A 24916-nucleotide genomic window follows, 5' to 3' on the forward strand; every position below is an offset into this window, starting at 1 on the left:
TTACTGTATCTATAAAGTCTTCTCTCCTTGGTCGTTTCCTGAGCGATGGGTGCAAGAGCGCCCCCCGTCTAGAAAGCTTTCAGGGGCGCTGGGACCGAGGGCAAGGCGGAAGCCTCCACGCACGAAGGAGAGCGTCCGCCTCAGTGTCCTTCTTTCCGAACTCGTGCCCAGAGCCGCGAGGAGCCCGCAGTCCCTGCCGCTGACCCGAGGCTCAGAGCGGCCGCTCCCGCCTACAACTCCCATCGTGCACCACGCGCAGGGGGCGTGTGTCTGTTTCGCTACGCGCGGATCGTCCGTTGTCCGTTCGAACCGACCAATGGTAGCGAGGCGGTAGCGCTTCCAGCCAATAGTGACGGGCAAGCCGGGAGGGGCGGGACCGCGGGGTGGTGCGTCGGGCCAATGGGGAGGCGGGGCGGCAGGTATGAGATGGCGGCGGGAGCGCCGGCGGTCGGTGCTCGGCGGGGCGGCAGGTAGGAGCGGGGCGCCGCCCGGGACGCGGGGCGCGTTCTCGCATGGTGCGGCTGAGGCGTGGAGCCGGGGGTCGGTGTGCCCGGGCCTGAGCGGCGCCGAGCGGCGCCGGGAAGCGCAGCCTGGCCCGCAGTGCCGCATTGCGGGCCGCCCTCGGCGCGGTGTGCCGCAGCGCTCGGTTCCGAAAGAGAAGCAGCTGTAATTGCAACCGGCTTCTTCGCAAGCTCTTTTCCCACAGCTGCCGGTCGCGCGGCATACGATAAGCTGTTCCCAGAACCGCCCGCCGGCTGGCTCGGCGGAACTCGGCGCGTTCGCTCTCGGCTGGTAACGCTCCAACGCCCCGAGCCCGGTGCGGAGCTGTGGTTCGGAGGCAGGAGCCGCTGCCTCGGGCCATCCCTCCCTGCCCGGCTCCTCCCCGCAGCCCCCCACCACTGGGTGCTGTGATGTCCTGCTCGCCCGGAGCCCACGGTGCCGCTGGGCGCCTCCCTGCCCCCCTGTGCCCTCCCGCCCGCGCTGCCGCGGGATCTCACAGATAACCCGCGGCTGCGGTACGCGGCGTGCGCAGCGAGCGGCTCCGCTCGGTCAAAATAAAACGGAACAGTCGTAGAATCGCAGAACGGCTGCGTTGGAAGGGACCTCAAAGGTCATCCGGTTCAAACCCTCTGCTGCAGGCAGGGGTGCTGACCGCTACAACCGCTAGGTCCGGGCCGCATCCAACCCTGAATACCGGCAGGGATGGGGCAGCTTGTCACACAGCGTGTTGTGGCTGCTGGGAAGCAGCCGTCCCGGTCCCGCTGCACAGGGGCTCCCAGCCCCGCTCCCTGTGCACAGCCCCACACCACCCTTGCACGCGAGCTGCATTTTCTCTCGTTCTCTGTCTGCAGTGTGTCCTGATTATTTTCCCTGTCCTTCCTCGCCCTCCTTTTTAATAGTGTCTCCAGAAAAGCTGGCAAGTTCAGTTCTATCAGTCACGCTGACTGATAGCACTGCCTCTCCTCTTGGGATTCCTCCTCTTTTCTGTCCCTCCAGCATTCATTTCGGCGTCAGCTCGCAGCCCTCTGAAGGCAGGGGATTGCCTTTGTTCTGTGTTTGTACAGCACGGAGCACAGCGGAGTCCCCAGCTGTGACTGAGGTTCCCAATGCCACAGTGATAAAAGTGAATAGAGCAGTAATGAGGAGAGGCAGCTGCTGCCATCTAAAAGGTTCCATTTTGGTGCTGGTTTCTGTGAAATTACAATTGGATCTAAGGCAGCGCCTTTACAGCTGCTTTGTATAAAGGTTTACATTAAAATAAATACATTTACCAACTTTGCGTTGCACTGAAAGTCATGAAAATTGTAGTGGCATTATTTATTCAGATTGTGTTAAGGCAGATGTATGAACCTGCAAATCCTTAATGCAGAAGTACCGGGTTTCTGGCAGTAGCTGTGTTCCTGAGAGCTTACAGAGCGTAAGACAGGATCTGAATGTATCCCATGCTGCAGAATCGGCCCGAAAAGCAGTGCTGACATAGGATGTGGCTTTGTGAGCAGCTCTGCATTGAGTCTGCAGCCCCAAGGTGCCTTTCAGTCCTCCTCCCTTAGCACCAGAAGGTGTCTGGGTGCTGTGATGTGCTGCAGGCTGATTGAAGTGTGGCTTTGTTGACTTTACAGCATTCCAGTGGATTTTATGAAGAACACCATAAAAGAATTCTCTGCGTTCTAAGTTGGAATATTTCACGTTGAAATGCAAAATTCTCAATGTTTCAAGCTGCCTCGCAAGCAGTCTGGTTTGCCATCAGTAATGTTTTCCATTTTCAGTTTGTTCCAAGCCTGCTTTCCCCCTCTTGCAGCCCTTTATCATTCTGGATAGGTCTGTCTCCAGGTTTGCATTACACATGTGCAGCTGATATGGCTGAGGTCTGTTCAGGTCTTTTGCAGAGACAGAATTTGAATTCATAGATGGTAGCAGGAATTTGGATATCCAGTTTATCCAATGCCCAAAAGATGGCCGATTGCTGCATTAGTTCCAGGTTGTCCAGCACAGGCTGCTATCACATAATAGCAGCTTTGTTCCCCAGTTCCCTGCTGTTTAAATTGTATATTATTATCTGATTCCCATAGCCAAAAGGCTGAATCACTGCATGTCATCTGTTTAGCTGTGAAGAAAGCAAAGCAACAATTAAAAAAGGCAGTTTTTATTACGGCTCACTAGGATGAAGCCTAGAAACAGTGGTCAAGGCTTGGCACTCACTGTGCTATGCGCTGTGCGCTCATCACAAAAGGACTCTCTTTGCCCTTAAAGACCTCATGAGTGTAACCCTCGGCAAATTCGCTGCGTGTTTTTCTTGACATTTTTCAGAGGCAAATCAGTCACCCTATAGGGAGTTACTGTGCTAAATCTGAGGGCTGAATGTGATCTTTGTGATGCTGTCTTACAAGAATGTCGGTCCCAAGTACAGTCCTCAAAGCAACCTTAGCAGTGAAGTCACTTCTCGTGTCTCCGCAGCCCATTCCCACTGGAGTTCTTTTAATTTTATTTTATTTTTTATCTAGGAAATAATTCGTCTTCTAGTCTTTTTGTACTTAAAGTGATTTCACATCATTCCGCTCTGGTCCTTTCATCTCTTAGCAAAATATGGAATGGCTCCTATCTGGCTCTGGAATACTGCCTTCAGACGCCCTCATTAATTGATTCCTTGCTCTGGCACAGCACAGGGACGATGCTCCTTCTCTCTCCCCAGGGAAATGCGAGCCTGGGCGCATCCATCCCATCTTCCTTTGTGCTTAGCCAGGCACAGAATCCCTGTGTTTTGTGTTCCCCAGCAGTGTCTGCTTATCGCTCTGTGCTCAGTGCTCGCTGCTTGCCTGGCTGTTCCTCAGTCGAAAGATTTTGTTATTATACGGGGAGATTTTCTTCCATTATCTGCCTTATTTTCAAAAGCTCTTTAATCCTTTTTCTCCTGCCTGGTAAGACTCGCCTGCTGCAGTGTGGCTGAGGCATGAGCTTTCCCGTGACAACATCCCAAGTGCGCAAAGTGATGCTGGGCTGCATTCTGCCCGCTGAATGAGGTGCATTGGACTGCCCTGAAATCTGCAGCTTCCAGCTCTTCCACTTTCCCAGCAACAAAAACACAGCTCGTTTCTTGCCCCAGAGGTGCCTCATCCTTCTTTCTCGGCTTATTTGTGTTCTCCTTATGCTCTATTTCATGATGCTGGAATCTGCTTCTTCCTTTGCGTGTATGGACTTGCATCTACTACAGGTATTTGAATTGTTCTGAAGCAGGCAGGTCTCCCTCATCAGAACACGACTTGCTTCCACGTGCGCTGATTTCCTGCTCGCGCCCCAGGTGCAATCACCAGGTTGTGCCGGTTAAAATCTCACTTTTGTCCTCGCTTCCAAGGCATTTCCCCCGTTTGGATCTAGTTACCTTAGGGATTAATTGATCCATCATGATTTTGACCTCCTGCACCATCCACTCCCCATGAAATGATGGGGCTGTCATGCCTGAAGCAAGAACGCTGTGTGTGACAGACAGCTTTCTTTGTGGCTTGGCTGGGATCACAGGCTTTGCTCCTGAAAGATACCAGAATGGCACGAAGCTCAGCACAATATAGGGCCGATTTTTTTTTAATCTGCTGTCTTAATCACAACCCTATTAGTACAAGGTTTTATTATTCGTCGGGATTTGACTTTATTCATGGGATCAGAGAAGAAGCCATTCGGTCCTTTATATTATGTCTTTTGATGTGTCATAAAGCAATCTGAGATCGCAGTGTCTAAGAATATGACTCTAATTGCAAGTAAGGAAAAAAAACAGCAATAAACTAACGAAATGTTTGTCTCCCCTTTGCTGCTGCTACATAAAGTGGGTGTAGGCAAAGTAATCCATCTTCCTTTTTTAACGGGAAAGCGGCAGATGGGGCACATGGCTTTTTCTGAAGGTTATAGCGTGTGCAGCAGTGGGGATTGGCAGGGCTATTGTGTGTGAAGCCAGTGGGGGCTTTCTCTTTGCTCAGAAATAGGGGTTAGCCTCCCATTTCCATTTTGATTAGCAATAACGATACAAAGGCGAATTTTCAGCACTGGGAAGGGCTGCTAATAAAGTGACCTCGGAGCTGAGCAGCTCGTTGAAGGGCCGTACCGCTATCAGAGCGCAGGGCTGCTTCCAGCTGCCAGGATCCGGAGGGACGTGGAATGGGGAGCCTGGAGCGGAGGCACAGCAGCCGTGGCAATGAGCAGTGCCCTTCCAGCTCCTGGAGTCGAGCACGGCTCCTGGGCTGCGTGGCGTGGGGACTCGGTGGCTGTCCCACTGCACGGTGACATCGGTTGTGCTTGGATGCTTTTGGGAATGCGTTTGCATGGCTTTCCTCATGGCAAACGCAGGGTAGATTTGGGGCTGTTTTGTGGGTTCCTCTTAGATACAGGTGGAGAGCACTTAATACCACGCTACTCCTAATTCAAAACCCCGGTTTCTATGTAGGAGTTATTTGCCGTTAAACTCCAGCTACGCAGCCTTTGGCAAGAGACATGAATCAATTTGTCCAGCTTTTCTTTTCTGTTTTGTCTCTGTGTGAAGGCTGATGCCCAGTGTGTGCCAAGGGGGCCTTTCAGCCCCAATAATGCGCCCTTGTGTCTCGTAGCATGCGTGGGATTTGCATAGCCTGTGCTGGGACAGGCAGGTTTCTTTTGTTGCTGGAAACAAGGAGCAAGTTCTTTCCCCTGTCTCTGCTTCCTAATGCCTCTCCAAAAGCTCTCAGCACTCATGTAAGAAATTTAATTTTTTTCTATTTATTTTTGCATTAAATGTTGTTGAACTTGATGCAGCTCTAACACCGTCTGTGCGGCAGACTCACGTCAGTCAGTTCTAGCTGACAAAATTGTTTAATTTCCTTTCTCTGAATCTAGATATCTGATTGTCAGAGAGAGCAGATAATCTGTGATGCTTGATGTAACTGCTGCAAAGTATTTGCATATCTTCTCTGTGGGGAAACAAAACTGCTAGTGAGTGAATAACAGCGCACGGATCATTGCAGGCAGGGTCACTGGGCCCATACACTCACTATTAACCCTTCTCAGGATCTGTATTGCCACAGAATGAGTTGTCATGGGTTTCAGGCAAAGGGCTTGCTCCGCATTATGGGCAGAGCTGGCACTTGCTCACGCATTGCAGCCCTGCGTGATGAAATGCGAATGTGATCAGGTCGATGGGTAGTTGCTTTTTGGCAGCGGATATTGAATCGTTGCATCTCAGTCTTGATTTGTGACAGATAACAAACTACCAAAAAACATACTGGGAGGTACTTGGGGAAATATGGCCCCCATTAGAAGCCAGCAGCATGCTCTCCAGGCCACTGAGCAACGCAGCTGGGAACCTTTAAGAGCTTTCTGAAATTTTCGCTGGCCTGGCAGATTGCCCTACGTCTGCCTCGCAGATCTTCCTCCTTGCATCCCCTTGAAGGAGCCTGACATCCACAGGGAGCAGTGCAATGAGGCAGGGCTTTGTGGGGGTTCTCACGGTGCAAGTGCTGCTGAATGCTTGGTTCCCTGCGGCTGCAGCGAGCACCCCGCTCCCTGTGCAGCCTTCCCAGCCTTCCTCCTGCTCTGATCTCTCCCTGGAAATTGCATCGAGACGATCTTCCAGGTCTCAGCCATACAGCAGCCACGTGGATAACTCTTAGGGCCAGAGGGCTGCAAGTGCCTTCCCTTGTGGAGGCTTGTGCAGAGCAGTGAGCCCAGCTGCGGTCAGAACACAGTGCCATGGGCTCTGTTCAGGAGGCTCTGGTCTTTGGGGCTGCGTGCTTTGCAGCAGGAACCTCCAGGACTGATGTGATCCCCTCTGTATGCACCCATCATTCCTGTTACCTGTGTGCTTAGCAGCAGCTGTTGGAAAATGTTCAACGGGAGCTCACAGCTGAGGGGGAATATTGAAACAGAGGAAAGTGTTGTACGGGAGCTCAAGAATGATGAAAAGACTGGAAAATGTCACGCAGTGAAAGCAGTCAGTGTGTGTGAGCTGGGTGGGTAGGCAGCCTCCGCCCAGAGCCATGGAAGAACTGGCACACCAACTGGCATGGTCGGACTCATGCTTTACAGCAAAGTATGACATTGCAATGGCTTGCGACTGGAGATTAATGACACTAATTCTCTGTTTTAGGTAAAAGAGGGGCCCTGGCCTGTGGGCCTGACTTCAGAATGTGTGAGTCTTTGAGATACAAGTGGGAAGACAGTAATGAAAGACCTAGAGGTAGATGGAAATTGGGATAAGCTTTATTATGAACATGATTAAGAGTGCTGATTAAACTGTGATCTCTTTGATAACTGTAATTTATCTAACCTGTGCTAGGGCTATGTATGTTATCTATAACCTTCACTAGAGCTGTGTCCCACATGCATCTTTTTCCCACGTGGCTTTAATGCCACGTGAAAAGCTATCCAACTGCAAAAAGTCAGTGTCAGTAGAGAACTGGGAGGTCAGATGAAGGACAGCCTGAAGAAGAGACAAGACCTGGAGGAGCCAAAAAGAGATGTACCAGAAGGAAGGCTGCTAAGAGTTCCTCAAGGACTGATTTTGAGCGGCTTGTGCTTATCCTGATAGGTTCACACTCACTCCAGATTCAGAGGTGGGCAGTTACTGTAGGTGGCAGAGAACAGTAACCAAAGAGCTGGCAGATTGATGATGGAACAGTGATGAGAACTGATGAGTACCAGCTGTCCATGAAAATATTTTGATTGGTATTTAAAATTTCAGGCCACTAGGAGTGAATTTCTCAGGAGGAAAGGAGACAGGGCCAAACTTATTTATGACTCAGAGTGGTAAGTTACTGTAAAATATTGGATGTCGTAGCTGCCTGAGTGAGGACAATGTGGATGCGGTGACAGTTTCTTTAGCTAGGTGTTGTCAAGTGTTGCATATTTTACCATCGCACTCTGGAGTGTGCGAGTCATTTGGGCTGTGTTGTGTAAACAGGCCAGAAATGTTTTTGCTCCAAAGGTAAACGTGTCTGTGCTGTGCTGAGCGCCCACCAAAGGCCAACAGTGCTGTCTGCGTAGACTGGAGGCTCCTGTGTCAGCAGATGTCTTCTTTGGGGCACCAGCTGGCTGTGAAAAAGCAATGAGAAGGTACTTTATTTTCTCTCTCTCCTTTTTTTCCAGTGATGCCATCTGCAATCTTGTCATCTGCAATGAGTCCTCCCTTCGCAGTCAGCCCATTATCTTCAATCCCGACTTCTTTGTGGAAAAGCTGCGCCATGAAAAACCGGAGGTGTTCATGGAGCTGGTTGTCAGCAACATCACCAGGCTCATCGACCTGCCTGGGGCTGAGCTGGCCCAGCTCATGGGAGAGGAGGACCCGAAGCTGCCTGGAGCAAACAGCACAGCCTCTGGGTTTTTTCGTTCCTTGATGTCTTTGAAACGCAAGGGTGAGCATGGGTTCTTAAAATACATGCCAAGCTGGCCTTGTCTTTGCATGCAGCATGCTTGATTTTGTCCATGGTAGTTCATGCTCTGTTTTCCTTAGCTTGTTAGATTTCTTCTCTAGTGATGGAGTATAATAAAGACTGCAAACATCAGGCACTGTGAAGAACAGTAATTCCCAGGTTTTACAGGCCACTGACTTCACTCAGTGCCCACTTTCTCCTCCAGTTTCTATATCAGCTATCCTGAAGGCCTTGTCATACAGATCTGTGAGCTGCACAGACAGGTAGGTGTCTCACATCCAAACATCAGCACAGCTCTGATCCATGTCCTGGTCCCAGTGACAAAGCTCTGCAGATTCACTACTTGAGATCAGGTTCAGCCTGGGGAAATCATGTATTCTGAGGCAAGCACTCAGCTGGAGCTTTCTTCTGGAGTTATGAAACAGTGGTCTCTGCCTGCTCCTCAGAAGTCTGAGCTTTGCTTTTTTGCACAAATGTGTTCAGATCCTCTCCTCTTTGCTGGATCACAGTACCATTCCATTTTGTTACATCTTGACAGGTGTTCTATGTGCCTTCTCCCACCTCTGCCCACACTCGAGGGGATACTGATTCTCCATTAGAAGTTCAGTGAAACGCTGTCTCTCATCTAGACAAACTACCTCCATCTGGGCACCTCTCGCATCCTTCTGTCTGCCATGGTTTACTAGCTAGACCAGCTGTCTGCTGGCAGGGAAGCTGTGGGTAGCTGCCTCCAAATGCTGGCAGCCTGGAGCTGAACACTTCTAATTCCTTTGAGCACTTCTGCTCTTGGGAGCATCTCTGAGAAGGCAGATATCAGTACGCCTGAGTACAGCTTCTTTCTGTCTTCAATCTTAATACAAAGGTAATGAAAGCTTTCACCTTGCTTTATAAGGACGCTGCTCAGGCTGATTTTTCCGGTGCTGAATCCTGCCCTCTGTTTCTGGTTCCAGTGGCAAAGCCAGCAGATGTGATCTCTCTGGGCTGGACTGCACTGCAGGTGAAAATCAAGTACTGCAAATCAAGTACTTCAGATCCTTAATTGAGAATTAGCCCATTGCTGTGATTTACCCTGCTGCTCCATAATAGCAGCTCTTCACACTGCCCCCAGACAGCAGTTACACCGTGCTCATGCCTGTGCTGCTCCCGCCTCTGCTCCAGGAGAGCAGCAGGACACTTTACATTTAGGCACTCATTATTTGGCAAACAGGAGCAAGCGAGTATCTGATTTTAAACATTCTTCTCATCGCGTATGGAAACTTCCCTGTTCTTGTCAAAACCTTCTAGCGGGGGTTTGTGAATCTGCTCTAGTTCTTTTTTCTTTAACAGATCCATACTCTGCTGGAGCACCGCTGTCACCTACTTTCAGACCCGACGCCTCCCTTCCAGCTCCGCTCCTTCCCACATTCAGTGTTTCCATGGCCGTGTGTCTCACTGCAGCTACAGTTAGCAGATGTTTCCAAGTCTGCTGGCTCTGCTCCCAGGCTGCAATGGCAGTGTCTCCCTGCATTGACAGGCACTGTCTGTAAACTCCTTGGCCAAACTCAGAGGAAAAAGGGAGTTTGTGCTTACAGAGAAAATCAATTTCAAGTATTGTCTGTTTCATCTTTGAGCCATCATTTGTTTTTCTTCATGTTATAGACCAGCTAGAACAAACAGGTTTTATTTCTTCAAAGCCAGAGGCCAAGAACCATACTACTCTGAGCTGATCAAACTGCAAATACTGCAGCTTCTGTGGGCATCGGGCAACTCAATCTCATGCTGCTGCTTAGTTTCAGAAGTCATTGCACCACAACATCTAAGCCTTTGTAACTCAGCATCCATTCTCCAAACACTTCTTTCAAGTTTCTTTGAGAATCAAATTCTCATTCAGATATCAGCTTCTGACTTCAAAAGTAAATCGAATCTGTCAGGCATGTCTCAAGATGATGTATTTTCCTCTTATTTTCCTGGCCACTACTGATTCTATCTGTTGAATGTCTAATGAGTTTAGTTTTTCTTCAAGGACAAGAATCTTTTGCCAATCACTCTCTCCCTTTGCTCTCAGGCCTTTCAAATCTTGCGTGCGGATCAAGAGGTCACATTGTCCTCCTTTCTCCTGCAAGGCTGAAGCGTGTGCCTTATCAGAGGGAGGTCAGAAAGTTCTTGATTTAACAGGAGGCTGGAGTTCCTGGTGGCTTGCCATTTCTGAAGTCCAGGAAGAAAGTGAAACATTCTTCGGGCGGAATAAATTTAGTTGTGCAGGAAGGCTGCTAGAGAAGTGCACAGTGTTAGCCAGATCTTCCCCACATGCTGTGAACATCAACACCACAGAGCAGTAAGATCTGTAATGGAGAAGACCAAACGCTAGTAAAGTCACAGTGGGGAAAAAAGACACGAGACAAAGCTTGTGGGGGGAGATAACTTTTGTGAGACCAACTGATGCATTGCTTTTCTCACTTGGTATCGTGCCTTCTCTTCTACTAGCACGTGTTCCCCTCTCCTGTAATCTGGCAGCTACGCCTCCTCCTGCTCTGCTCCATGTCAATCCACAGTGAGAATTAACTTGGGCATTTCTTCTCAGGTGTGCAGTTGTAGCAGTCCAGGCTGTTGCATCTGTCTTTCCCACTCTGCTATTCCCATAGAGTTCAGACTTACAGATGATATGCCCTTTAAAACTGAAGCATCTGTTCTGGTGTTGTTTCTTTTCAGGAGCTAGAGAATGTTTGCCTTAGCTGATAAAAACTAATTAAGCTGAGGTAAGAATCAGGATGATGAAGCCCTTGTAAGTACAGCATGGTGAGAGGAAGTGACTTATTGGGGAGTGCTTGTGAGATAATACCTGCGTGTGTGTGTGAGGGGTCCCTGTGACCTCCGCTCATAGTATTTTGGGGCACTGTTTTTGCATTCTGAGATGCTGCTCTGAGGGGACGTGTCTCTCTGTGACTGTTGTGCTCTGAGCTGCTTGAACACGTTATCTTTTGTTCTGCAGAGAAAGGAGTGGTGTTTGGCTCCCCACTGACAGAAGAAGGCATCGCACAGGTCTCCCAGTTAATTGAGTATCTGCACAAAAGTAAGTGTTTCTGTCTTTTTCCTCCTATTCCAAGGGTTATCTGTGTGGCCTGCCCCAGATCTCTGCGGTGCAGGCAGGGGGGAAAGCAGAGTTATCCATCAGCAGGATTTGGGGTCAGAACTAGGTGACTGTTGCCCAGGATTGCCTGTTCCATGAGTTGGTCTCTTTCCCCTGTGCACATACTCTGTTTGCTTATGGGAGTCAACTTGAAGTCATGGCTTTGAATGCAGCTCAGTGAGGCTTGCTGTCAAGCTCTGCAAAGAGTACTGCTTTAGTAAGAAAATGGGAATCAGCCTCTGAATAATTGGTGGCCTTTTTTTTTTTCTGTCTCCCCTCCATTGAACAGATCTACGAGCAGAAGGTTTGTTTCGGGTGCCAGGCAACAGCATCAGGCAACAGATTCTAAAGGATGCTCTGAACAGCGGTACAGATATTGACCTGGACTCTGGGGAGTTTCATTCCAATGATGTGGCTACCTTGCTTAAGATGTTCCTGGGAGAATTACCAGAGCCCCTGCTGACACACAAGCACTTCCACGCCCACCTCAAAATTGCAGGTGAGTAAGTAACAGGAGGCAGCGATGAACAGAGGGAATGGAGCCAGCCTCCTGCAAAGCTGGTAATGCTTTAGAGCTGCGCACTAGGCTGTGGGAGATCCTAAAGTACAAACCCTAAATGCATGGTAAAGAGGAGTCTTCCTGCCATTTCCTCCTAATGGTGGAAAGACTGGTGCTGAACAAGCTACGGAATTGGGCCAGGTCTGCCTGGCCCAGTTTCTCTCTCCAGCACAAGAGAGGAGTCTGCGTTGGTAACCTGGGTCTACATCTGTTTTAACCATGGGCTCTCCTAAGCTAGGCAATGGCTTATATGTTCTTAAAGACCATTACTGAACTAACTTACCTTGCCTTCAATCCATCAAAACACTTAGCAACTGCGTTGTTGTATAGGAGAAGTACTACAGCTTAACACATCAGGTGGGGAGGCTTGGGGGAAGGAGGTAGAGGGTCAGGGGCTATGCAGGGCTTTGGAGGAGGGAAGAGGCTGCAATAGGCCTGCTGTCAGAGAGGCAGTGCATGTCCTTCACATTCATCCTTGTGATTTGGCAGACTTGATGCTGTTTGATGAGAAGGGGAATAAGACCAGCACTCCAGACAAAGAGCGCCAAATTGAAGCCCTCCAGCTGCTCTTCCTGATCCTCCCTGCGCCCAACCGCAGCCTGCTCAAACTGCTTCTGGATTTGCTCTACCAGACTGCCAAGAAGCAGGACAAGAACAAGATGTCTGCCCACAATCTCGCCCTCATGTTTGCACCCCACATCCTATGGCCCAGAAACGTGAGTAACCTCAGTATCTGCTGGTGGGATATTGCTAGGTTGAAAGCAAACCTCAGTAGGCTTGCAGGGGAAGAAATCGTATGGGAAGACTGTGCTGATACAACCAATTATTTGAGAGGCTGGAGGCTGGTGGTGATATGGAGCTGTGTGGCTGGATTCAGTCTTTGTGTTCAGCCCAAGCCCACTCTAGGTTTCATTTGCAATTCCTACTTCCCTTCCAACAGCTGTGCCTTTGTGTCCTCTTGCCAGGTGACAGCAAATGACCTGCAAGAGAATATCACAAAGCTAAACAACGGAGTGACCTTCATGATCAAACACTCGCAGAAACTCTTCAAGGTGACCGTGCATTGGAGTCTTGCCCTCCCTGCCCTTTCTGTGGGAGTCCGAATGCCCTTTACCCACACAGATCCCAGTGGCAGGGGTACATTCCAGGTCCTCTCTTCTGGAGTGAGAGAGCATGATTTCTGCAAGAAGCTGTTCCCTTACTGAGAGGAAGTCTTTGCTGGGCGAGCAGCCCAGGAGGAGGAAGACAGCCTGGAGGTGGCCTTTGCGCCTCGCAGGTCGGAAGCACGGTGCAGTGTAATACCACCCTCTGCTGGACACCCAGCACCTGATTCCTGGCTGGGAAACCTGTTTCCTTGGGGCAGTTGGTGACCAGGCTTTCCCCGAGCGCTGGAAAATGGAGGGGCTTGGCCCGGGTGAGCGCCGCCAGGAGCTGCATCCTTAATACATCTACTCTGCAAGTGGCAGCTGGCCATTGCTGTTATAGGCAAAGTCTGCAGTCTTGGATATCCCTCTCTAGCTCAGAGTAGGATGCTGTGGTAGGACAGGAGAATCTACAGGTTTCTTCAAGGAAGTGTTTCTGCAGCAGGCCGTCTCTTGACTTCCCAGGACCTTACAGGTCACTCTAGGCACCCACCATCTTCAAAAATTGCTCCCTTTCTGCCTTGTTTGTCAGACCCCTGAATGGCCAGCTCAGAGCTGGAGGAATTGCTTGGACATAACTTCTGTGGAACCTAGCTCTTATTTTGTTTTCTCCTAGTGTTGGCTGCATGCATCAAATGGAAACTCTGAGCAGGGATTCCACTGAGGACATGAAGTCCCATTGTATTTTTCTGTCCTAAACAGCAGATTTTCTTGATGGAAAAGGCTTGTTTGCATGGTTGAAGAGTGACTCTTGGTGCAGCCGCCCTTGGCCCAGGGTCAAGTATATTATTCATGTTTTCTCTGTCCCTCATCACAGGCCCCACCTTACATCAGAGAGTGTGCTAGGCTGCATTACCTGGGATCCAGAGCCCACACATCGAAGGTAAGGCCAGCAATTGTGCCTGCCCTCCAAGGGCAGAGGCCGTGGTACTATGAAGGGACCTTCGTGAGTGAAAGAAGCTGAAAACAAATGAAACCATGAAAGAGGATCTGATAGGGAGCAGGACTGAGGGAACCATATGGTGTGGTAGTGCAGGCAACTGCATTAGGGAAATTGGGCAGAGTTGAAGCATCTGTTAATCAAAAGCACAGGGAAAACTACCAGCTCCTCTTTAGCAGCAAACCCGTTCCCTGTGCCCAGTACATGCAGCACCTGCTCTTTCATGGAGTCCTGCCTTCCAAACAGACACATCTGCTGCCATGACCAGGCTGCTTGGTAGAGGGGCTGGGACAAAGGCCTCTTTCTGCCACTGCGGAAAGATTTGTCTGCTTCTCTCTAGCAAATGCTTCTCTGCCTCGTAGCTGCAGAAAGCAGATGCATTGCAAGGAGCCTCACTGACCCTTCTCAAACCTGGAAGGGCTTTTGCAGCTGGCATCCAGGAAGGGAGGGAAGAAGCAGTGGGGTCACCTTTGAATTGCTGTCACCTCTTCCTGGCACAGGGCCCTGCTGGTGCAGTGCTGCTGCAGAGGGGTAGGGAAAACACAGCATTCACTGGGGTGAGGCAGCTCACGAGACTTCCCAGCCTGATTCAGATGGGTGGCTCACTTGGATTCAAGCATGGGAAACGATTACTGTCTCCGCTTTCCCAGGATGACCTGGATTTGCTAACATCTCCTGGTTCCAAGGAACTGCAACCCCTCAAGTCTCAGAAGCGAAGCCGTCTGGACTCCTGCCATCAGGAGGAGACCCAGCAGCGCACAGAGGAGGCACTGAGGGAGCTCTTTCGCCATGTACACAATATGCCTGACTCTGCAAAGAAGAAGAAGCTCATCCGGCAGGTAGTGTGGGAAGGAAAGATCTCTTTGGGGTGCGTTTGTCAGCACAGTTCTGGGCACAGGGCTAAAGGCAAGACCCACCTGAGAGCTGCCCCTAGTTCTTGGCTGTCTGAGGAGCATGGGCTCTGGGCTTTGTAAGAGGCAGAACTGGATGGAGGCAGGGGAGGAGGTGGCCTGTCAGTGAAGCTTGCTGCACCAAGCTGTGCTTTAAGCTGTTTTTTTGAGCCAGGGATTTGCCAGTCGACAGTTTCCCAGTCCTGATTATGACTTTATTGATCTTTCTGCCTCAGGAAGTTCCTTCCTCTTTTGCTTCAGGGTCTGGGACAGACTGGTCTCTTTTAGTCTGGTGAGCATTCCCGCCCACTTGCTGCTCCAGAGAGGTTGTGTGGCATGGACAGCACTTGTCCTGGCTATAAGCCTGCAGCTCCTTCCCCGACTCCTTTCTACTTTAGCCTCTAACTTGGTATCCTGCATAAACCCTGAGCTCCCTGTAATACTGTGTAGGAGATGCAGCCTTCTGCTTCCTTCTCCCCTGCAGCTATGAGCTGCTTCTACATTTGAGGGTGTGGAAAAGCCAACCAGAGACTTAGCCAGAGGGCAGCAGTAGAGTAGCATACAGCAGCAAGGGGCTGGTGTAACTGTAAACTAAACTGTGCTAACCTTCTGTCTTCGTGTTTCCTTCTAGTTCAATAAGCATCCTTCAGCTCTCACTCCCAGCTCTGATGTGGCCACACCCCCAGCACCACGACGCACTCGCTCACGTTCCTTCAGCGGCCTCATTAAGGTAAGGGCAGCCTCCAACCCCTGCTCTCTGCTGTGAGTTTCTGATGTTGCTTTCTGCTTTTGCCTTGCCCTGTCTTAAATACAACCCTCAAAGGTATGGACTGTTCAAAGTACTGACTGCTAAACAACACAGATCTGCTCGGGACAGAAAGGTAGCACAGTGAAAATAAGCCTTGCTAGCATAAAGCGTAATTGTCTATGAAATGCTCTGCTGAAATGCTTGGCTGTAGGGTCTGTGCATCTTTCTGAAGGGCCTATTTGCTTCCTGAGATGAGATGAGGATTGACATGGAGCTGATCTGTCAGCACAGGTGTATGCACACTGTAGGCTGCCCTGCAGCAGCATGTACCTGTGTCTGGGCTCCTGGCCAGGCCTTGTGTCAGCTCCCAGACCCTCCAGAATCAGGCAGGCTTAGCCTGGTGGCATGGTATTTCAGATGGCTCTGCTTTGCAATCTCTGTTCTAGCCTGGCTTCCTCTTTTCTTTCCCAGCATCCAACTGCTTATCAGCTGTGCGTCTTGCTCCTTCCATTTCCTTTCCTCTCTGTGCTCTAAGCAATAGCAAACAGGCCTCTCTTCTTGCGGCAGAGGAAGGTTTTGGGAACCCCGATAATACAGGAGAGGAAGAGCAGAGATACCACACCAGAGCCCAAACGAGTCAGCAAAGAGAATGTCCATCTGGTAAGAGCTGCTCCCAGCACTGCTGACATTGCTGAACATGTGGGAAGGGAGTTTGATTGCAACTTGGGCACCCATTTGAGTGATTCCCGGGGGCTGATCACTGTTCTCTACTCAAGACAAAGTTTCCAAGTTTCTTCTGCATGATCTGAGAAGGCCTTAGGAAACTGCTCCGGGGAGAACAGTGCAGAGATAATGAAGGCACCATCAAGGCCTGGGTGATAGCAATGGACCTCCACTCCAGAGTTTTCCTTCTGGCATTATCTGTGCTCCTGCTCTGCAGCACTGAGTTGTGCCCTATTCCCTCTCACATCCTCATCCACAAGTCGTACACAGCCAGCTGCCTCTGCATAGGTCTGTCCCCTGGGCAGGACATGCCACTAGTGGGTTTGGATTGTAGCTGCACTCTGGTGGTACAGGTAGCTCCCAGAGAAGGCTGCAGATACCACTTAATTCCCTATCTCTGCTCCTATTCCCCTCTCTTGTTCAGTTACAGAAATGTGGATCTCCAGCTCACGTGTCCCAAGGGAAACTGAAATCATTGGAGGGCCAAAAAGAGGTGAGAGACACAAATGTACATGTTCTTCCTGTAAGAACCTGGCCCGCTGAGGGACAAAGAGAGCTACAGAGGCTCATGAGGCTTTGCCTCTGGCTGTGGCTGCTATGGTCCTCTGGCTGCAGCAGTCTGCTCCATGCCAAGCAGATGGTATGCTGGGCACCAGACCCTGACGACTTCCATCCAAGCGGGGATGTACAGCTCCTCTGTCTGCAAGCTGGCAGGCTGGTTGTCATGGGAGGTGGGAGGGCAGCTAGCAGCACGGACTGGTGCTAACAGCCTGTCAGGATGGCAGTGTCTGCACACTGCCTCTTGTCTTCTGCTCTGCTTTGGTAAATAGTTGGAAAAAGTAAACATGCAGGCAGACTCCAGTAGGAGTCCTTGCAGGGGGAGAGGATAACATCACTTGCATGATGTTCTATGTCTCAAGCACTCAATTGCTGTAATTCTCTGCTGCAGGAATCCTGTAGACGCGTGCGAGCCCACCTGCTTTCCAAGGATTCATCATCCCTCTGAATTGCTTTGCACCAGCGTTGGGTGGGGAATGCCCAGCCTCACAAGCTGTGAATAATGTGCTGCACTGAGCAGGCAGCGCTGCAGGCTCACGGTAGCCCTTACCAACGTGCCAGCACTCTTGAAACTGGACCTCTGCAAAGTCTGCAGAGACTTGTTTCTTTCTGTATATAAATAATATTATTTCATTCATTATGGGGCAAACCACTATCTAACCAAAAGCTGTTGTGCAGCATGTCTGACCTGCTGGCTCTGGGAAGAGCTGGAGAGCTTGCTTACACAGAGACCCCTCTGTACTGCAGGGACATGTTTGCACTCCCAGCATTCTGTGATGTTGTTAGACTGTGTGTTGTTTTTTTTTTAACTCTTTCTGCTCTGAGTTTTTAACATAAGCTTGTTTTGTTTCCTTCTCTGTTAGCAGTGAGAACAATGGACTCCAACCTTTACCTGCATCCCAACAGTTAACCTTACCTCCTGACCTCCTTTGGAGCCAGACCCTCTGTGCTTCCTAGGACCTCTGCTTCCCACGGGGTCCTTCTTGCCTTGCTGTCCCTGAAGGGCTGGAGTGCACAAAGTGGTACACAGCACAGGAGAGGGTCTGTGTGCCACCACTTCACAAAGAGCATGGGGAAAGCCACTTCTGAACCACTTTGTTTCACGTTTGGCTGGAGGCAGTCCTTGCACACTGCCTTCATGTTTCTGCATTCCTGTGCTGCTGCTGGCTCTGCATGTTGAGCAAGGAGAGGCTTTGCTTTGTGTTCCTCCAGGGAGGCGAAGTGGCACAGGGCTTATATCTGGGGACAGAAGGCTGGCAAAACTGTCCTGGAGCAGGGCAGCCCAGCCTTCGGATGCTGGCATGTCTCACACAGGCAGAATCTGGTAGCAGCTTGCACAGTATAGCAGCAGTACAAGAGGTGCAAGAGGGCTCCAGTCATTTTTTATCTGCTGCAAATGGTGCCCAAAGGCTTTGGCTCAAGGTATTTGGCTGGCTGATCAGGCAACTGGCTGAGCAATCATTAAACTGGGAGAAAGGGCTGGAGCCAGGTTCAGCTTTTTGCCCTGAGCTGCAGAAATGAGATGAAACCATCTCGAGACAGGATAAACCCCCATCACAGCTGGCCATTGTCAGCTGTCTTGTTAAGCTGGAGTGCTCCAGTGAGCCAATCCTGCCAAGTACCTGTCTGCAAGCACTCTGGGGTAGGAGACACACAGGGTCACTACTGTGAAATAAAGATTTAATCAGTTGAGGAACCATCTAAACACTTCTCAGCCCTTCTTGGCAAAGCAAATAATCTCTGGAATCCAATTATAATTGTCTTCTAATCTTTAAGAACCAGCAGCCGGCAGGAGTTAGAGCTCTGTCCTTGACAGCTTTTGGAGACAACTGGTGGCAGGAGGTGTGAATCTGGGGATGTGAGCAGGGAGTTCAGTCTGACTGGCTCAGAATGGGGTTTTTGTGCCCTGTGCAGCTTAGCAGAGTTATTCATGTTTTTGTACTGCTATTTTTTTTTTTTTAAGAGCTACAAAGCTCTGTGCTTCATGCTGCTATGTCCAAGGGGATGTTCGTGGTACTTTATCGGGAGTGTCTGTCCCCAGTCTGACCCCAGAGTGGAGGAAATGTAAGGGGCAGAGGGACAGTAGATATGAGAGTTGTGAGTTCCTGGTGTTAGAAGTCTCTGTCACAGCAAAGAAAGCGCCGGTTCTTCAGGGACCAGGCAGGTGAGGATGCTGTGAAGAAGGGCAGAGGCTGTTTGCTACGGTAACAGTATGTGCTGTTTGGATGTCTGTAATCCATCCCTCCAGAGGCTGAAGATGTCTTTGTGCTCCTCTCTGAAGGGCGCAGTGTGTTTGGCTGAATGCACTTCTGCCCCATCTCTGCAGCCTCCTGCAGTGCAGTGTGCTGCTGGCAGAGCCCTGGGAACATCAGCTTCCCTTTGGAACAGAGCCCGGGGTGGGGTGGCAGTGTGTGAGCAGCTGGCTCTGCTCCTGCTGCCTCTGCTCTTCCTGCATTTAGGGCTGCTGTGCTTCTGTTCATCCCATCCCTTCTCTCTCCTTGCTCCTAGTGTACTCAGACGTATCTATATCTCTGCTTGGATGTTGGCTTTGCAAGGCATTCTCATTCCTCTGGCTAAATACACTGCTCCTGTACAGACAAGAGGAAAGTAGCTCTGCTCTGCAGTGTCAGCCCTTATGCTGACAGCTATAGCTCAGCAACTGGCTTCTGGCACTGCTGAGATTTGTTTAGCCCCAAGAAAATACTTTCTGCATCTCTTGCATGCCTTCCATTGCAGATAGAACGGGTGCAGTCCCCAGTGAGGTCCTGGGGTCGGTGCCCTGCCTTTAGCCCATGCTCCTCTCCTGCTCATGCTAAGGATGGAGGTGGCCAGCAGGGACTCAGCCCCTGGGACTCTTTGGTTGTCACAGCCCCACAATCACAGCGCTCCACAGTCACGTCTGGATGTGTTCATTTATCTGCTCTGTGCAGTGCCTCACAAGGATGCTTCCTTCCTCCCAGAGCAGCCGCTAACTGTTCCCAGAGCCTCTCATTGCCAAAGCATTTTTAATCTTTGTTCTTATTTATATATGCTATGTATGTACTGTTTCAGACTGCTGCCTTTCCGTGTGTTCATGCAAAAACCCCATATTAAATGCTTTTATTTTTAACGGTTTTGTTGAGTGGCTTAAGCAGTTTCAGTGGGACAGGGAGGGCTCAGCGGTGCAGCTGCCTTCAAAAGGAAGGAACTGTCTGCTCACAACCCCAGCTCTGCTCTCCCGGAGGCGTGGAGGCACCGTCTGCCCATGGCTCTGTCCTCCCCTGGCACTGCTGCCTGCCCCCACGCGGGATCCGAGCGCAACACGGGATGCCCAGGCGGGCTGTCCTCCCCCAGAGGTGGAAAGTTGGGCCTCTTCCTTTCCTGTCTTCCCCCTGCTGTCAGCCGGGGTGATGGGAAATAAGGTTTACAAAGAGCACTTTATATAAATAATGGATCAAATGAATACATTTTTCTCTTTAGAACCATTCCTTTCTCGGCTGCTGAGGGAGGATGCTTTCTGCCTGCATTTTCACTTCCTTCTTAATAATGGTGTCTCAGATTTTATGCAGATTATTTCCCTGTGAAGTTCTTTCATTTGAAATGCCCTGGGCTTGCCTGCCGTGGCTCAGACACTCATTAACATCCTCGCCGTGCAATTGAAAATCAAGCAGGAGAGGCGCGCTGTGTTGGGAAGCAGAGCTGTCTCTGCAGGGTCTGCTCCAAGTGGGAGCTCTCTCTGGGGCTGTGGTTGGGTGCCGAGGGACTCACATCTCCCTGAGCTCAGAGAGGGAGAGCATACGGACTTCTCTGCACTTGAAAGTGGGCTTGGGGATCCGGAGAGACGCATCTGGCTTTGAAAATGCTGAACAAAGAGCTGCAAAAACTCACAGCAGTTATTTTGAACACTGCAAATCCAAATATCGCCTCCCTGATAACACCGAGGCAGCTGTGATTCAAAGCGACAGCTTCAGTCTGCTTACATCGTTTTAAAAGTGAGTCGTTTTTAGCCTTTGGAACCACAACCCACACGCTGATGCTTGGCTGTACGGCTGGGCCCAAGCGTGGGGAGAGGGTACAGCCCTGGGGGGGATCTCAGCCGACAGCATGTTTGGTTTGGCCTGTCACTCCTTCTGCACAGCAGTGACATTACAAAGCAAACAAGCAGCACTCCTCCTTCGTTTCATTAAACAGTTTTTATCTTAAACTGCACTGCCCAGACTTGCAAATAAGTTCTGCAGAGTGTCACTGCAATCTAAATCAATGTTTGCAAGTTGTCTTGATTTTTTCTTTTTTTTTTCCCAAACTGTTCTGCCCTGGTTCAGAGATGAAATAGGATATTTTTTCCTTTAAATTATCATGTGTGCCTAGGAGCTGTCATGCTGCTGCTGTATCTGACTGCCTAGGGCAACGCTGTAGACAAAAACACACACACTGCTAGCGATAGATGTTGGCACCAGCCAGACCACTTATTGGGCTTCACAGTCTCATCAGCTTAGACGAACTAATATTTTTTCATGGTGTAAATAAATTACCATGTTCAGTTCTGTTTGCCTATCTCTGCTGTGAGGGCTTCGTGCTGGAGCTCATAAATTGTGCAAGTGCGTGGTCACTGAGATCTGGATGCTGGGTCCCATGCTGACCCTGTGCTCATGCTGGGACGTGCTGGAGGGATCTCTGCTGGAACAGCTCCTGGGTGCAGTCCTGCACGGCTCAGGATCAGTTAGTCTATTAAACAGTAAATCATCCCTCCGATGCGTTTTCCTTGAGGAGGGTAATGAATGGCTCCAGGCAGAGTGACTGGGGAAGGTTCTGTGTGTACAGATGTGGATCGATTGCTGCATTTGGGACTCGGAGCCCCCGGCCCCACACTGCACTACCAACAGTGCTTCCACGTGTGAGGTGCCTGACAAGCACCTCAGTGTGTGTGGTTCTTTCAAAGCAGCCTGCACTGTGCTGCGACGCTCCCAGACAGCCAGCGTGTCCAGCCCTGCTGGGAACAGCAGTTCTCATGCGTGCTGGGCTGCCTGGTGTGAATGCTTTGCTCATGGAGCAGAGCTCCAGCATCTCTCACGTCACCTTGAGGGATCCAAGGGCAGAGTTTGAGTGCTCATCCCTTTGCAAATGCTCATCCCAGTGGCAAAGTCCCCAGGCAGTCAACGGGGATATGCTTGCAGAATGCTGCTGGCACAGCTTATGGGGTGATGCTGGCTGTGTTCACAGGGCTGTGCTGGCAGTGTCTCAAGGGCAGAGCTGGCAGTGCTTGTAGGGTGATGCTGGCCATGCACACAGGGCAGTGCTGGCAATCTTCACAGGGTGATGCTGCTGGCGTTTGCCAATAAGGTCAGGCTTATCCCTGGAGAGTCACCAGCAAGAGCACCCCCAGTCCTGCCTGACACAGCTTTACTGACTTGCTGTGATCCCAGCAGCCCTGCTGCCTGCATCACTCCATAACAGACCCATCAAAGGCACTGTCGCTCTATGTGAGCCCAACAGGTACCTGTATAATCAAGATGCTATAATCGCAATATAGTTGTTTAATCAACAGATATCAAGATGTTGTAATCACAATATAATCGAGAGAATCAAGCAAGGTAGACAATGATCACAAAAGAGAATAAGTGGAAGAGCTTGCCCTTTGGCTGAGCTCACTAGAAGACACCAAGAGAGATGATCTCCAGAAGAGATCCTTCCCCTCTGGTAGCCAGCTCTTAAATAGGTCTAAGAGGGGTGGAGCCAGGCTCCACCCCTTCCGGCAGCACAGGTGAATTGCCTTCACCTGTGCTCCTCTGGCTGACTCATGGCTCGCCTCAGGTGATTAATCAGAGGTTCAGGCCGTGACTCAGCAGTTCCCATACAGTACCATAGCAGGGGAGACTCACCAGCCCCTTCTCAACAGTGCCTTCTACTTCAAGGCCAAGCATGGCTTCCCTGCATGAGCTGAGCCTCTACAAGGGTCCCTGGGAGGTCTTAGCACATCTCCAGCCCCCAGCCCTGCTGCTTGCTAGAAGTGTTGCCAAGGAAAGGGTGGGATCCTGCTGTCCTGCAGCCCCTGCCTGGGAAACAAAGGGGCTGGGCAGCTCAGTAGCATGCTGCAGCCTGTCCTGAGTGGATGGAAATGATGCTCTGGGGGAATTTGGCTTAAAGCTGGCAGCAAACATTGTTTGAAGCTTTGTAGCTGCTTCACATCTCTTTGCACGACAGGTCTGGCGCGTCCCCTGGAATCCTTCCCCAGATCTTCCCATGGAAACTCCTTTCCTGCAAAAGAAAAAAAAAAAGAAAAAAAAAAGCTGCTGCTTCAGTTTAACCAAACCCAGAGCCCATCAGACGATCCAGATGGTCTCTCTCTCTATCAAGCAGTTTGGCCCAGATCCCAGCGGCAGACGGCAGGACCAGGCCTCCCTTGATAAAGGAAAGTTTGAGGTTTCTTTACCTCCCAGCTCCTCATCCATATTCAGTGGCACCTAGGGCCTTTCCCATGCAGATGTTGCTCTCCAAAGCCAACATCACCTCATGTGGCACTTTTGGAGGATCTCATCCCATATCCTCAGCCATCCCATTTTGGTTGTGACTTTGGGGACACGGAGCTGCTGGAAAATAACCTTCAACCCCAGAAATTCAGCTGAACTCTTCAGCACACCGACTTGGTTCCCTCTGGGTGCTCTGCAGTGTCATTGCCACCAGTGTCCCCAAGGGAGCCTCGCTGATGCCGTGCCAGCACGAGGTCAACTCCCAGCCCCTGGGAAGCTGCTCATCTTCCTCGCTGTCAGAGCTGCTGTGTAGCAACGGGGAACAAATCCCTTTCATGAGACTCAGCCACAGCTTCCTCCTGGGATTGGGGCCAGAGGAAGGAGATGTCACGAAAATGCAGACAGATGATGGGAGCCAACATTTGGGATGGGAAAGGGTTGCCAGTCTGCGCCAAGCCGGTGCAGTCCCATGTGTGCAAGGTGGCTCTTGCTCAGAGAGAGACCCTGAGCATACCTTTCACTTTTTCTGCTTAAGGACCATTGGTTTGGTCCACGCTGTATGGGTAGCACTGATTTAAGAGGCACTGCTGGCCTCAGGACCTGCTGTCATCAATGCATTCCTCCTCCAAGGAAAGGTGCAGCAGTTGCTTCGGCAGCCAGGGCTCTGCCTGTTGTTACAGAATGCCTGCAGGTTTCCCTACAGCTGGAGGGTGGGAGGGCGAGAGTTGGAAGGTTTTGCAGGTGCCTTGTTAACACAGCCCTCCCGGTTACACCCTCCTGCTTCTCACCTGTGGACCTCGGGGAAGGTGTTGCTGAAGGATGCAACATTCTCATTTCTGAAATGTCAACAGTTTGGGGCCAAGCTCAGAAGATTTCTTGGCTTCATGGTTGTTTTTTTGTTTGGTTGGTTGGTTGGTTGGTTGTTTTTTTTGTTGTTTTTTTTTTGGTTTTTTTTTTTGCATTGAAACAGGTACGTTTTGCCTTTTTGGTGGATTGGTCACAAAGGGTTTTTTTGTTGCCTTACTTCTTGAGATATTCCCTTGGAATGGAAAAGGACACGGACAGCAGCTCAGCCAGGACTATGAGATTTGTCGTTTGTGCATGGGGCAAAGGACAGAGCTGAGCTGCATTTTCGAGCATGGCTGCGGGTTCCTGCGAGCGGACCCGGCATCTCTGCCGTCTCACCTGGGTACGAAACTCTGGGGAGTGGTGGGAAATGGTCCAACGGAAGCAGGAGCTTTTGGTACCCTCCAAGGAGAAGATGCGGCTGCCCTGTCCTACCGCTCGTTCCCCGTCCTGTGCCCAGCCCGAGCGTCCCGAGAGGAGCCGCGTGCTTAGCGCGGCACGGAACCCCGACGGTTCCCGCTACCGTATCGGAGGCGCGGTGAGGGGCGGCGGCAACGGGCGGGGGGGGGCTCGGTGGGGCGGGCAGGGAGGAGGGGGGGAGGAGCCAGCGCGGAGGTTGTGCCTGGGCTGCGGGATGGGGCGGCAGTGAGGAGTGCGGGCGCGCTTCGACGGGGCTGTGCCGTGCCAAACCGAGCCGCGCTCCCGGTGATGCGCAGCGCTCCCTCCGTTTAGCTGCCCGCTGCCATGGCTGTGCCGCCCGGCGCGGCCCCGACCCCCGGAGGGGCAGCGGGGGTCCCGGCGGGGCTGCGGGCCGCCGCCTGGCTCCTGGCGTTCGCCGCGCTGTGCCGGGGCCGCGCCGCAGCCTGCCCGCCGCTCTGCGCCTGCAGCGGCACCACGGTGGATTGCCACGGTACGGCCCTGAGAGCCGTGCCCAAGAGCATCCCCCGCGGCACCGAGCGCCTGTGAGTACCGCGGGGCTCCTTTGTGCGGGGCGCGGCGGAGGGAGCCCGTCGGGGGGCTGCGAGCGGGAGTCCGAGGGGACGCGCGCGGAGGGAGTGCGCCCACAGCGTCC

The 24916-nt window shown here is 51.2% G+C and overlaps 2 protein-coding genes across 2 annotated transcripts in view; both read left to right on the forward strand.

Annotated features, from left to right (window-relative positions):
- Window positions 1-399: 399 nt before the first annotated feature.
- Window positions 400-17000, forward strand: ARHGAP19 (Rho GTPase activating protein 19; the record flags this gene model as incomplete). Its single annotated transcript, XM_079535227.1, has 12 exons — window positions 400-470; window positions 7603-7868; window positions 10855-10935; window positions 11282-11491; window positions 12041-12267; window positions 12517-12603; window positions 13511-13576; window positions 14284-14472; window positions 15155-15253; window positions 15839-15931; window positions 16419-16487; window positions 16944-17000. The coding sequence occupies 12 exons, from the start codon at window positions 400-402 to the stop codon at window positions 16998-17000; spliced, it is 1515 nt and encodes a 504-aa protein (XP_079391353.1).
- A 7588-nt stretch (window positions 17001-24588) lies between these two features.
- Window positions 24589-24916, forward strand: part of SLIT1 (slit guidance ligand 1) — a gene marked incomplete at both ends in the record, with an annotated part of 29615 nt that continues 29287 nt past the window's right edge. Inside the window, one exon of the mRNA XM_079536410.1 lies at window positions 24589-24806. Coding sequence (XP_079392536.1) covers window positions 24589-24806 — 218 coding nt within the window. The remainder of the gene's footprint in view (window positions 24807-24916) is intronic.

This window comes from Tetrao urogallus (genome assembly GCF_951394365.1).
Source record: "Tetrao urogallus genome assembly, chromosome: 5".
NCBI classification, from domain to species: domain Eukaryota; kingdom Metazoa; phylum Chordata; class Aves; order Galliformes; family Phasianidae; genus Tetrao; species Tetrao urogallus.